Source organism: Hyposmocoma kahamanoa, unplaced genomic scaffold, assembly GCF_003589595.1.
Source record: "Hyposmocoma kahamanoa isolate Upper Pololo Valley unplaced genomic scaffold, ASM358959v1 92, whole genome shotgun sequence".
Classification (NCBI taxonomy): Eukaryota; Metazoa; Arthropoda; class Insecta; order Lepidoptera; family Cosmopterigidae; genus Hyposmocoma; species Hyposmocoma kahamanoa.
Genome location: NW_020654748.1, coordinates 14,588,796 through 14,603,670, shown reverse-complemented (window position 1 = coordinate 14,603,670; position 14,875 = coordinate 14,588,796). Strand labels below are relative to the sequence as shown.

The 14,875-nt window shown below is 36.3% G+C and overlaps 1 protein-coding gene across 1 annotated transcript in view; it reads left to right on the top strand.

The window, feature by feature from the left end:
* Nucleotides 1–990: 990 nt before the first annotated feature.
* LOC113236738 (blood vessel epicardial substance-like) overlaps nucleotides 991–14,875 on the top strand; it is a gene marked incomplete at its 5' end in the record, with an annotated part of 18,308 nt that continues 4,423 nt past the window's right edge. Inside the window, 5 exons of the mRNA XM_026472902.1 lie at nucleotides 991–1,257; nucleotides 1,431–1,633; nucleotides 2,634–2,828; nucleotides 5,164–5,272; nucleotides 9,853–9,964. Coding sequence (XP_026328687.1) covers nucleotides 991–1,257; nucleotides 1,431–1,633; nucleotides 2,634–2,828; nucleotides 5,164–5,272; nucleotides 9,853–9,964 — 886 coding nt within the window. The remainder of the gene's footprint in view (nucleotides 1,258–1,430; nucleotides 1,634–2,633; nucleotides 2,829–5,163; nucleotides 5,273–9,852; nucleotides 9,965–14,875) is intronic.

Below are 14,875 nucleotides of genomic sequence, written 5' to 3'. Positions count from 1 at the left end.
CGTAGAAAAGTGCTACACGTGCCGCCGTTACGAAACTGCTACGCCACAAACTAATACCACTCAATACATTGAAAGACTCTATGAAATGAAATTTACTGCTGTTAAATTTAAAAAAACCTTTAGAATTCAACCAAACAAAATCGAATAAATAACAAACTTTATGAGACGTATTTTTTATTTTCCAATAGCTTTAACGTAGCACCAGCTGTTATTGTTAGGTTTTATTGAGTTACGTAACCAACGCGAACTCTGGAAGTTGGACTAGAAATAGGCAGAAGATTCCATTAGACAGAGTTTCAATGAGTGCACAATAGACCAATACGCCATTAGGCATATTTAAAGAGCAACAACCAAATTACGATATTACTAGTTCAAGGCCGTTACTATACAAACGATATTCAAAATCAACAATGTTTAAAAAGAGTTTAGAGGATATTTTTCATATACTGTTTTCCAACCTTCTTTTCACACACAAAGATATGATTTTCTTTATTTCCTTTTTATTACTTATTTATTATTTATATATTTAGGGACGCACAGCTTCATTTTATAGTACAAAAACCAAACTAATAATATTAATTAATAGTACTTACTATAAATTCCCTTTATTCAATTTTGTCATAAAAAATATTTGTTTTTTAACAAAAATGTTTTGAAAGTAAAATATTTTCTCATTCGGCTGCTCAATATTTTTTGTTTGTCTCATGAGACCTCTCACGAGAAGCGCATTATTGGTCGTCGACCGTGTCCCAATAGAAAGTTATTCATCGGGCGTGCGGTCGCTGAGACTTCGGCCGCTGTGATTAATAGCACGTATCGGTCCGCAGATAGAGGGGTGTCCCAGCTCATACGCGAAGGGGTTGGCAGGGTGTGGTGATGGAGTTGGCGGTACTGAAAGCGAGATCCCAACTAAATCGTGCGGTGCTGGGAGCAGAGGGCGAGCAGACGACAAGAGGGCGCGCGCGCGCGGGCGCTAGCGGCAGCGACAGGGACGAGGTGCGGGTAGGCGCGGGCGGGGGCGGCGGCGGCGCGCGGGCGGCGTCGCGCGAGCGCAGCATGGCGCCGGCGCCGCAGCCCTCGTCGCCCGTCTCCGCCGCACCCTGGCTCACCGCCAACGCCACCCTCGCCTTCAACGTCTCACGCTTCAACCTCTCCTTCGACTCCGAGTACGACCTGCTCTCCACCAATTACACTGAAGAACACGACAACCACTGGTTTTGCGCCAAGTGGACCAACGCACAGCAGGATCTTTTTCAGGTGCGTTTGTTGTTATTTCTATAATTACTTCTTTCATCAAATTATACGATTGCAAATCTAAGTAATAATCGACTACTACAATAATCTACCTTTTGTCCGCGATTTAAATATTTTCATGTAATCATCAGCGAAAGACAATAAAACGCGATATCAAACGAGGTTTATTAAAACAGGCTGCGAATCTTTGCTTCGCAATCGCGTTTCTGGCGCCGAAGAGCTTCAAGCAGAGTATTTTGGTGATGCGAGCGCTGGCGGCGGCGGGCGCGGTCTTGATGGGGATGTGGGCTGGTGCGGAGGTGTGCGCACCTGACGTGCTCGCATGGAGCCTCGCTCTGGTGTTCGTCAACTCTATTCATACTGTTTTTTTAATAATAAGGTAATTCACGCATTAATCATTAAATCACTTTAAAAAAATGTAATACGTAATCAAGTCCTATTCAAATCCTATTTGATATTGAAATCCTATTCAAAATATTATAAAGGGTGACCCTCAAAGTCCTGCATAATTTTTAAGGGTAATCATATCTGTATTTTGGCATGGAACAAATTAATTTTATTTTCGACCTTTCGAAATCATTTGTGTAATTAGACATAACAGTCTTGACAAAGGTTCATCACTTTTTCTACGCTAGTCAAGTTTTCCTCTGGTTTAGTCCCTAGGCCGATGATGGCATGTTGCCAAATTTTTTAGTCATCGCTCAAGTAGAGTCGAGAATTATACTAAATGCATAATAGGTACGCTAACCGTAAATTGACGATTATCGCCTACAATTCATTTTTAAAGAAACTCATACTAAACAATTTATACAATGTTGGACCACACTTTCGAAGGAATGTTAACATTTTATCACCTTATATGAAAAAAATTTCAATGTTTCTTTCAGCCACTGCATCGACAATCCACAATCTACTGATTGTCTAATCAAGATTTGAATTAGCTTAAAATGTATTCTCGCGAATTTTTCCGCGCTTGACTCTTGACAAGTCTTCTAATTTAAAACAAACAAAATTAATTACCACGACCGCATATTGAGAGCAGGAAATGTAAGACAAATAACGCGAAATATGTAAAACAATAAATAGTACAGGTATTTGAAAATATATATTATATATTTTTTATGGTACCAAGTGAGGGGAAGAACAAGTTGTGTGAGCATTGCTGCGTTCCGGTTTTTATTACCTTAAAAACCGGAACGCAGCAATGCTCACATTACTGCTTGGTGACAGGAATACGTAAGGTGACAGTACTTCCCTGAACGAACTCTTTTACAAGGAACTCTACTGCTACTAAAAATATACAACAGATTCAAACACTAGACTCTTGTTATCACCTTAGTCCCGCTGCAACATTATTAACAGGAACAAAAACACCACAGGTTTCTACCGCCGGCGTTGTCCCTGGAGCTGACAGAACTGTACCTGAAACTCTTCAAACCACTTAAAGTGAACAAAAAACACTTTCAAGAGTTAACGCGTGAGGCGCGCGTGGTGCGCCTTGAACCTGGTGAGGCATATGCAGTCGAAGAGGTCACGCCTGCTGACGAGAGATTGTCTATATTACTCAAGGGGAAGTGCGTATTCTATTCCTACTAATCTTTGTTTTAAATCTAAATATATTCTATAGCAATGATTAAATGGATTATTCTACTTGCTGTAGATTAAATTCACATGTGGTTAAAGTTCTAGCCGGGTAATTTTCAGGTTAGTTTTCTCTACATAATTTCGGTGGCAATTTTTATTATTTAAGTATTCGAGTATATTATGGTAAAATAGTAAATAATATTTCAAGAATATTAAATAATACTTGATGATAATATTCTAGAATATTTAAATAATAAAATTTGCCACCAAAATTAGATGGAAAAAACTAACATGAAAATCACCCAGATTCGAACGTACTTTTTTTTCATTCTTAAAATAATATTCGACTGTCATGAATTACTGATTTATACTTCCAATTTAACTTGACTTATGTTTATTGCCAGTTCAACGAAATCTTCAGTTACAACGACTACAACTCGGCTACTATTAAAACGTATGTGACAGTAATGGACAAAGTTTTAATGTTCCACGAACGCCTTTACGCTCTAAATTGTCTTACAAGTATGCAGCGAATAATGCATCTATGTAAACACTCTATTATGAATCAGAAAAACAAATGGTATAATAAAGCGAGAATATTTTTGCGTGCTTAATTTTTAAATTTTCGGCCTCAAATTACGAAATCTTAAGAGAATACGCTCTCTCTAAGACGTCTCTCAATACGCATTGACACACGGAAATTTATTTAGTCCGTGTGGAAATTTATTGACAGTATATTTATTATCTTATGCATTTCATTCTTTACATAAAATGAAAAATAATGATAAGGCAACCTTAATTTGGCGTCCCAGAATTCGCTGACCTGACCGGTAACGACAGTTTCGCTGATTTGACCTATAACGACAAATCAGACAAAAACACGATACCCTAATTTTAATTTATAATTTAATTTATTATATATATAATTAATTCATTTATTTAAAACTTACAACTATCAAGATCATTTTATTCTAAGGATGCGTATTGCGAATATCTATTCTGATTTCCTCGTCTGTAATAATAAGATTCTGGTAAGAGTTTTATACTTATGTTCGAGTATCTTAAAGCAATAACCGTCACGATTTGAAGTACAAACTCGAATACTATGTAAAGGACACTAGGTATTATTATTTTCGACAAAGAATTTTAACACTAAATCTTTAGGTATGACTTACCACTCATTAGATATGCCATATTTCAAAATTGTCCAAACGAAACCAAAAAGCTCCTAATAACATTTCCTTTATGTAAGAAAATATATATCCTAAATTATTAACAGTAGGCATTATTTCCCGGCAGTCTGTTTTCACCTGGCTGTCGTCTTATTGCCCCTATTATTTATGAACGATAATAAACTTATCATTTCGCAGTTTTTCTTTTGCCTCTGGTTCAGTATGAGTCTACAAACGTACCTATATTTGACTACATTAATACTTTATTCCGCTAATGATATATCTATTAAACAGAAGATTAAAATAATACAGCACTTTAGTACTGAAATCCATAGTTCGTGGCTAAAGTAAATTAACATTTTTACTTTTTAGTACTTATAGAGTATGAAAATATTTTTTCGATTTTGAAAATTGCAGAAAATTAATTACTTGAGTGTTATTTTAATCATTTGTGGACAAAAAAAGCACGCATCGTTAATGTAAAATACACAACGCAAACTATTATTCCCAAAGCCCAGAAGAGGGCAACCACCCTCTAATGCTCCGGGGACAGTACACATAATGACAACTATTAGGTGTCACTTAACGTATTATTTGGGCTAGCCCACTAACGCACAACCCGTGGCATATAATATCATCTCCCTCTTAAACCATCAGGGAGCAATATGACATTATTACAGTCTACTTTTGTGCCTCACATAGTACGACGTGGTCACAACTGTGTAAATTTACGAGTCTACTTGAAACTTTTATCTTTCTCTATTCAAGTAAAGCTTACGAAATGCGTTCACATATTCACATTATTTTTTTGTCGTACAGATTTTGCCATTTAATAATATAATGCATATCTATATGAGTATATATGAAGTTTGTACTTTATTAAGTATAAAAATGTTCACTTTGTTATCTACAAACTGCGGGCCATGTGCATAAAATCGTAGTCTTCTTTATAATAGTGGGTCTCAGAGGATTGCGTTTTCCGAAAGACAAATTTTAAACAAAATTTACGTACCGTTTAGTGACTTAGCTACATCGGGTAATTCTTAATATTATAACACGAATTCAACATAAAATCCAAGAACGATATACAAATACAGTTAATTTAAATAAACAATACAATATATAAATGTTTTTACATTTTATTTCGTGACAGGATGCGAGTAAGCTGTGACGAAACACATCTCCATTTCATACAGCCCTATCAGTTCGTAGACTCGCCCGAGTGGGAGGCTAACCGCGAACAATCTGATGATGTCTTCCAGGTAAATATGTTTTAAGTATTTAGAATTACTCCGACGTTATTGATATAATTATTTTCGAGCATAGGTATCGAAAGAGTTTTCTTTATATCGTTTATTATTTATCAACTTAAAGTACCTAACGCCATTAACCTTATTATCTATCACTGAATAAATTATATCGTTACCTATTTATACTAATTAATTAGTTCATGAAATAATCCGCACTATAATTTTCACACTTTTATTTAAGTAGTATATATCTAATATCTTTATAGTTTTATGGTCTACTGTTAAATTATATTGTAATCGTGATTACTTCTAAAATACAGAAATTTTAGACCTTTTAATTTCCACATTCATGAACCTGAAGACTCGCGACAAAATGGCTCTTTAACTTGAATAACTTAGAGCTTTTCCGTTTGCAATTAGAGGTAAAACTACAGAATTTTCCATTTATATTGGCCCCAGGTGTGATTCAACGACCACATGCAATAGATTTACTTGCCACGTACGCTCTATCTATACCTATACGTTGTATGCAGAATAAAAACATAATATTTCCCAACCGCTATTGGAGATATTTACTTCAATATTAGCGGACAGCAGCTGTTGCAGTTTTCGAATAAGTTTAAGATATTATACGAAAGAGATTTGAGGAATGGATCTTTTTTGCGGTTAGCGAGAAGTGACGCGTTTCATTGTAATTCTGCGCACGATTACGCTAAATAATTCAACACGCGATGCGAATAAAACATTATCCCAATGAAAGAGGATTTGTTAAACAAAATTAGTATAAGACCCGTTTATATGCACTCCATTCCATTGGCGAAAGCTTCTTTAGTCACCATTAGATACGGCTATATTAGTCATGTATCTTAAAAGAAAGAAAGCAATATTTTAACCAAACTTTATATGGCTGTACTTATCCACTTTCTTTATAGTTTTACGATGTCTGGCGCCAGGATTTTTAAGCTCTAAGTTTATAGCTTAATGAGAACCCCTTTAATTTGAGCGCACCATAAACCTAACCCAAATAGTTACAGTAATTACGCCATGGTTTAAATACACTGCTTAAAGTTAAGAATACTATTATTGTCAAAGTTGTGAAAAATATTTTATCTACTGCGTACATCATCAAGAAACACGATTTTATTATAGCATGTTAAAGGTTTCCGTGAGAAGTGAGAAGGTGGTAGTGTAGTGCGTAGAATAATCACAAATTTATTCACTGATTCAAAAACCAAATACTATCCATAAAATAACGTGTAAAGTGCCTTGGCGCAGCAGATGGCTGACGACTTTAACGACTACCCCATTCTGCTTAATAAGTAAACATTAAACTGTTACGGCACATTTGCGGGAAAATATACACCTACTTAAAAAGGGAGCTTTGTGAGTTTCTTCATAAACTCGTCAAAAGTCACTGTCAAGTCCGCCAAATATCAGTTTGTAATAACCACTTCAGTCGCCTCAGCGTTTTCCCTAGACTTACCCTCGGTAACGGAAATTCGCCCAATTTCACCGCTCGTTTTTGTAACAAAATTGAACTAAATGTTTAGTTTTTCAGAACACGACTTGCTTTATTAAATAGTATTATAGTACCTAGGTCAATAGCTTTACACTCCAAAGACATACACGCATTCATCATCGTATCATCGTCAACCCCCTTATACGTCCCACTGCACGGCACGGGTCTCCTCTAAAGAGAGGGTGTAAGGTTTAAGGGTTGTAAACCTTTTATCACGTGCAAGTTTCATCGTTGTCAAGAGACTATTAAAGATTCACAAATGTACGTAACTTAGAGATTAAAGTTGAACTGGAACAGTGATTCTCTCCATGGAGAAGCAACCATTCTCCGACTAGTCTACCACCTTTATGCATGCATACATGCATGCAACATACTATTTCATGTATATTATGTACGTACTCAGAAAAAGTGCACGAAAAGCTTTTATCGTTATTCGGGAATTGTCGGCGATAAACCTAACCCTGCCGAATATCCTACCCATCATAGTATTTTAAGACCAAGATATGTTATACTGCCCTCAGAACGAAAAAAGGCACAACTGCTGTATAAAGTACGCATAGTTGTGCCTTTTTTCGTTACGAAGGCAGTATAGTACAGCGAGATAGGTTATTTCGGCGCAAGGAAACTAAAAAAGTAAGAAATCTGCAAAATGACAACTTTTCAAGAGAGATTTTTAATGATTATACCAACGAAATTAGTCGATAAGTTTTTATGCTTTAATAGAAGAATTATCATATCATTAAAATTTCACATATAGACGCTGAAAATGTAAAACGCCTAACGTACATTTGGGAAATATTACCTACAAGGGAGCGATTTAAAGTAATTCTTTTAAGGAAAAAAAAATCATAATTCTAAGTAGTTTTATCATATATCATATGGAAAAACTGAAACTTTCTGAAATTTCCATATTTACTTAATAACAAATAAAATTGGATGGTATAGCGTCTGGCACGGTATGCAAGAAGACGTCGGTTCGAATCCGACCGGATCGAAGGATTTTTTTCTGAGTGTTCGATCTTTGTATTAATTATTATAACAAACTAGTGGAGTAATTTCACAAAAAATAATTGAATATCAATTCAATAAAAATTTAATTAAATAAAATTGGAGTTACAATTTTCTTATTAATATTTTTTTTTTGTAGTTACTTTATTGGTCCACTTACTGTTATTACCATGTTACATACTATAAATTAAATATGGTGAAGATGATATAAATTGCACAACTACTTATGAGTGAACACAGCTTGTGTTCGCGCTCTTCGTCTTCGTATTCCAGAACTCTACTCAATACTCAAGTCAGGACTTGAGTATGATTTAGAGTACTAGAAATCATACTCAAGACCTTGCCATTAGGGTCGTATTTCCAGTGTTTGAAATCATACTCAAGTCCTGACTTGAGCATTGAGTAAAGTGAGCAGACTTGAGCATGATTTCAAGCACTGGAAATACGACCCTAATGGCAACGACTTGAGTATGATTTTCAGTGCTCACTGCAATACTGAAGTCCTGACTTGAGTATTGAGTAGAGTTCTGGAATACGACCCTCACTGTGCTCACACGCATAGCACACAGCGTCACGGAACCTACCAGGCGACCGCGCTCCCCGCGGCCGCCATTCCGCCATTCAACGCGCTCCATTTTTTTTTCTTTTTTTTTACGGGTGGAAATCTTTATAGATACCCCTGAGCCCTTATATTTATGTGGGGACTCTCCCTTCAGACTGGAGGGCATACCCCACTAAAACTCCCCCGGGTTTACCACCCGCCGGTTGAGTCGGCGCCGTGGGGTCGGTACACATTCACCACGACGCCGCACGGCCGCCCTGTTTTGCGCCAGGGAGCCCTGACGCCAACGAAGGGGCAGGTCAGTTGTCCTCCGACCCGCCCCACAGACGAGTGAGGCCGTGCAATGCAGGCTCCGGAGTCCCTGCCCAGAGCCCGCAGGCTTCACTCGGGGATCAGGCGAGCAGCGAACTGCCTTCGCCTTTTCCCCGTACGTCTGCGCCGAAGCGGGTGCGCGTCCGCCGCGTCCTCGCGCACCCGCTCCGCAGCCTCCTTTTGCGATATAACCTCTCCGCAAAAAGAGGCCCACCGCCTCACAGGACTCCTCGCTACCGAGCATGGCGGCAACCACGCCCGGCGTTCAACCCTAACACGTACAATTTATTGTGTTCAAAAACCTTATGTAACGGTTATTCTATAGAACCTTGGGACACAGGAATTGAAGCCCAGAATGGTGGCACTAATATACAAAGGTGTAATAGCAAACCTACGGAGAATTTTCAAGTTAAATTTAGCGAGTTGTGGACAGTCTACGTGCGAACGCAAAAAGTCGTTATCAACTTGTCAAGGTCTCAGATAACGACTTCACGCATTAACTGCATGCAGTCGATCTCGGCTGTATGCAATTAATACGTGACGTTGTTATCAACTTCATGCTGTCGAGTTCTCAGACAACGACTTCACGCATTAACGGCATGCAGTCGATCTCGGCTACATGCAATTAATGTGTGAAGGTGTTGTCAACTTCATGCAGTCGAGGTCTCGGCTGCATGAAATTGATTACGACTTCACGCATTAACTGCAAACGTGCAGTCAATCTGTTAGCAGCGTAAGTCCAATAGTAGTATTATTAAATTGCCAGGAAAGAACACAAGGAATAACATCGAATAACTAATTAACAAAAACCGGACGGATCGACGGTAAACGTCGGAGGGATCGCTGTCCCACGAGATGATCCGACCAAGTTTCTACGACTCTCGGCATGGGTCTCCATAATGCGCTAATCTATGAAAAAGACCGCCACAGATGGCACAGCGTTGTCATGCGGAACTTGTTTCCGCGGGGGAGTCACGTACCTCAGTAATGAGGTATACAACGCTAGGAGGAGAAAATTATATTTATATTATTCAAGTGCACATTAGACGTTTTACCGTTTCAGTGTGGACATACATAATTTGTTTCATGTAGTTATTATTTTTTGACTTTCATGTGCTAAAAGCACTTTTGATGTATGGTCATGCGTGGCTTTATTATACCAAGGGTACGAATTTGATGTTTATTACGCAGGTGTCAGTGATCGCAGAGGAGGTATGCACTTGCATATGCTGGCCGCGTATGCGCCTTGAACGTGTGCTACGCCACCGCCCTGCGCTGAAGGTCGTGCTCGATAGTCTTATAGGTCAGTATTAAAGTGTTATGTTTCCTCGATTTAGACATACGAGATCTGAAAATCTCTCAATAATATTTTTTTTTAAATATCAAGTAACCGATCGAACAAGTCGTACGCCTGATTGTAAGCTACACGCTTGTAATAAAAGTTGCAGTGCCACTCAAGAGCTTCAAATCACAAATACCTGAGGGGCACTGCGACAAAAGTTGACAAGTCCCCTGTGCCTGTAATTTCACCAGCACCCCTACCCTTCAAAACCGGAATACAGTAATGATAACATTACTACTTGGCGGCAGCAATAGGTAAGGCAGTATTACCCTGGACGAACTTTTACACAAGGAGCACTACTGTTACTAAAAAATAAGGAAAGTGAGCTTCAACGGTCACTGATTTAAAGTAAACTTCAGAACTCTCACAGGTTTGAGAACTATCTACAAAGTGCTTCGTTTCAAACTTATAGGAGTTAAAGTATGAAATTGCTGTTCTAAACGGAAGATACATAATTATAACTTAAAAAAAAAAGCCGACGTCAAGAATTTCTGCAGTTACATTTATTTACCAAGTTTAATTGACATTGATTAACGGAAAGTAGGTGAAATCCAATAAACCGGATTCATCCCTGGAATATTTTCTTCAAATTTGAATGGAACCACTGATGACCCCCTTTCCAATAAGAAAAGAATCTTCGAAAACGGGTCACAAATGTCAGAGTAATCGCGTACACATAATACACACCAAAAAAAGCAGTTCAATTCCTTCCTCCTTCTTTTTTTGAAGTCGCTTAAAAACAAAACAAATAACATTCATTTATTATAATCCATGACACTTATTGCACTTCTGCCATTTTATTGAAAGATAATTTTATTCACAATCACCAAGATGCCACCGCTGTGTTGATGGTTTGCGATTATTGACGTTCGGACTATTCGTGAGGTTCCCATTTTTATTTCTTTTTGTTGGTCAGAATTATGGGTAAAGTTACGTCAAAACATGCTGGTTTTTCCGTAGTTTATGATGGATCGGCTTCAACAATAGATTGCAACTCGTAATTATTCAAATCGTCCACAAAACTCATGGCTAGCTAGGTCAACATTTTCATTGTGAAATCAGACAAACCTAATACACACAAAGCGTTCGTTAGTTTTATCCCTTCCATATCGGTCATTAATTAATGTTTAGAGTCGTTCGAGCTTTGGTTCTGCATTAGTGTTGCATCCGAACTCGTATTAAAATAATACATGAATTTTAGCAGTATCCATGTCTGATACCAAAGCGAGTACTAAGTTAATCGAAACCGAAACAAATGGAATCGCCTTAACTAAACTATAAATTATAAATTTAGAAACCTTAACATTTTAACTGCCTGTATGGCCGAACGGTTACACTGCTGGTCTGCAACTATTCTGCAACGCAGAGGTCTTGGTTCGATTCTCGGGCCGGGAGAAATATTCGTATGGCCCACATTTATTTCTCTCGTGAGTTGTGTGTAATTTGTGGTTGTCTGTGTGTGCCCATGGCACCGGCGATTCTGGTTTTCCCTAGTGCAAGACGTGTGTATGTGTGCGTTAAAAAAAATTTAAAATCCTATTTGAATTTTTACCCTAAAACGATTTTATTTTATTTGAAAGTAGCCAGAAATTTAGAAAGACTACTTCATATCTTAACGTAAAAAAATATTTCCTAGTACTTAGATTTATAAATTTACAACATTTACCTACCGCTTATTGCTATTATTATTTTTAAACTTAATTCAATATCATGTCGTAACATATTATCCGTGTCCAGAATAGACGAAAATAAGATGGAGCCTGATGAAATTAGATTTATAAAGATTCCACTCAATCTTTCTATCAACCATACGTATAAGGTCAACAAGTATAAAGCCAATCAATCAAATCCTATAAACTCAAAGCTACTAATACAATATTCATCTAACAATGTACCTAATAACAATGACGTATTAAAAAGAACGTATAAAAGAAAATTAACATTCAAAATTATGAACCTTTGTAGACGTCTATTGAGAAATTTTCCGACGCTTAGTTGAAAATATTTCGTTTAAAAGCTTGTATAGCGATGTAATGTAGCTAACAAATTCACTTCTCGAAAGGTGGTGCTTGTTCTGAAGATTATTCGCCGGTGACGTGGCTATTTTGCCCACCACCTTTCAATTCCACCTGACTAATGTTTTTAATGGATCTACAGATTAGTAATTCAGAAAATTGTGTGAAAATTAACATATCTAATGTCAGACAGACGGTCACAAACATCATTGTTAAAAATGAAAAATAACCTTGTTATATTTTTAGATACCAGTTTAGATGCTTAATTGACTTCGGGTCCACAAATAACTATGTTGTCGAAATGAAAAAATGCGACAATTTTCAGACGCAGAATCCGCTTGATTGTTTTGCTTCAGCTATTTTTTAACGATGCTTTATAAAAGCTTTAAAGCACAGTCGCCGATGTTAGTAGAATCTTTGTCTTTGTAAATTGCCCTTACGTGTTGTAAGAGCAATTTACAATCTGGGCCCCAGGGTGTCCCTGATAGATAAGGTTAAAGCGATTAATATTCTTCCACAAGCTTCGAAAAACATTTAAGAAAATGAAAAATAGTGATAACATTAATAATATAGGGTTTTTCAACTAGAACTTTGTTTTGTAAATCAAAATAGAACAATAAATTTAGATAGCAATGATTCCATTTTTTTATTGTATTAAAAAAGTAAGGTTTGGCAATTATGAATGAAAAATGATATCTGATAGGTCAACCGTGACCATGGGACCTGTAAAGGGCTCGAAACGTCGGTTTGTTTGAAAAAAAAAATACGCGATTTAAATCCGGGAAAATAGTTTCATTTCCTAAGTGATTAAAAACTTTGATGAAAGAATCGACATCTGTAACTGTGGCCGTGGTGGATATTTATCAGATATCATTTTTCATTCATAATTGCCAAACCTTACCTTCTCTAATGCTAAGTCTTACTTGTTAATACAATAAAAATTTGAATCATTGTCATGTAAATTTATTGTTTTCTTTTGATTTACAAAACAAAGTTCATGCTGAAAAACGCTTTACGAGGAATATACATAAACGGGCTTTTCTTGACAGGCGCTTCACAACATCACATGTTTGTGAAAGAAGCGTGTACGCTTCTATAATAAGTTTCCTGTTGATATTCAAAATCTGTCGTTAGTTAAAGGCTTAATACTGTTTTCAAACAAAAACTTTATGCGGAAGGTTATTACCAAAAGTTGTACAGGTAAAGGCTGTACAGGTTATAAATACGTACGTAGGTAACAAAATTCATAAAAATAATCCGTGAATCAAATAATTTCATGTTTGTTTGTAAGTTATTTGAAATAAATATTGCAAATGATAAATACAAACAAATATCTATGTACGACAGTCGAAGTGATAATTATCATTGATAATAATTATCTTGACGATAATCACTATAGTTATCTTGATAATTATAGATACCTTGATAAAAATATTGATACTTATAAAATTAAGTGGAACAACAAAATCACAAAATCTACCGCTAGCGATGTTGTGCCTTGTGTTTAATGTACCAGAGACGTATCCAAACGACAAATGTCAATCTCTAAAAAGTTACAAAACCAAATAGTGCTCCCAAAGATTTTCATCGTATTTATTTAGTTTTGTCACTGTTTGTAATTTTTAGTCATCAAGTTTTTAGTCAACAATTAAGAAGTTCAAACTATGAATCAGTATGGATAATTATCGGATAGTTATCAAAGAAAATAATTATCATGATAATTTCAAACCCTGCATTTTACGAGAGCAACCCCTAGAGTTTCTTACTCATTCTTCTCAAAGGGAATCTGCCTTATGTGCGAGTAGTATTGTTTAAACTTTGTGACGATTTCATACATAATAATAACTGTTTTTCTATTTTTGAACTCAGAGCAGTTAATTTCAAAAGTATTTTTTGTAGAAACTGCTTAATAGTAATCAATAAATGAATAAGTGGAATGAAATAAGGTTATTTCAGAAAAAACCATGTAATAAAAATAACTGAAATTGAATAAAAGTTTATTCAATTTCGATTACCTAATATTCTAATTCTAATATCAGTGAAGATACAGTGTTATATAGGTATTTATTTTATCCTTTTGCCCCTTGTTAATCTTTTTTCGCAATTTGTGTAACTTCTTAATTACGAAAGCTGTATGATCGTATTCAAAGGTTGACCTTCATGTTTCCATTCAGGACGAGTCGCGCACAGCTATTCGATCCATTACGAGGGACATGCACGACACGGAAGTTCACTTTGTTGAAAGTAAAAACACTTTCGCCAATGTCACTCACATAAACATATTGCAGTCTAACCGTTATTATAACGAGATTTTTCAAGGTGTTACAAAGTTAAAGAAGTTTTTCGAGCTGTCGTTGAGTCGGTTTCCGTTTATTCCTGAACACGAAGTTTTAGACCTAAGAAAGCAAAATTGGATTGAATAATTGCACCAGCGGGTTTAACCGAAGTTGTAAACTACCAGACATTATAAGTCCTTCTAATCAGGTATTAAAATATTGTATCGAAATTAAAATATAAATGAATATTATGTAAAAAAAGGTAATTCTAGGAAATGAAACTATTTTTCAGGATTTAAATCGCGTATATTTGTGTTTTCAAACAAACCAACGTTTCGAGCACTTTACAGGCCCCATGGACACGATTTAGATCCAGAAAAATAGTTTCATTTCCTATGTGTACCTTTTTTTTTAAATAATCGCGAAAACCTAAGGGTATTCTACATATATATATAAGGGTATTCTACATATATATATATATATATATATATATATGTAGAATACTCTATATATATATGTGTGTGTGTGTGTGTTTGTGTGTGTGTGTGTGTGTGTGTGTGTGTGTGTGTGTGTGTGTGTGT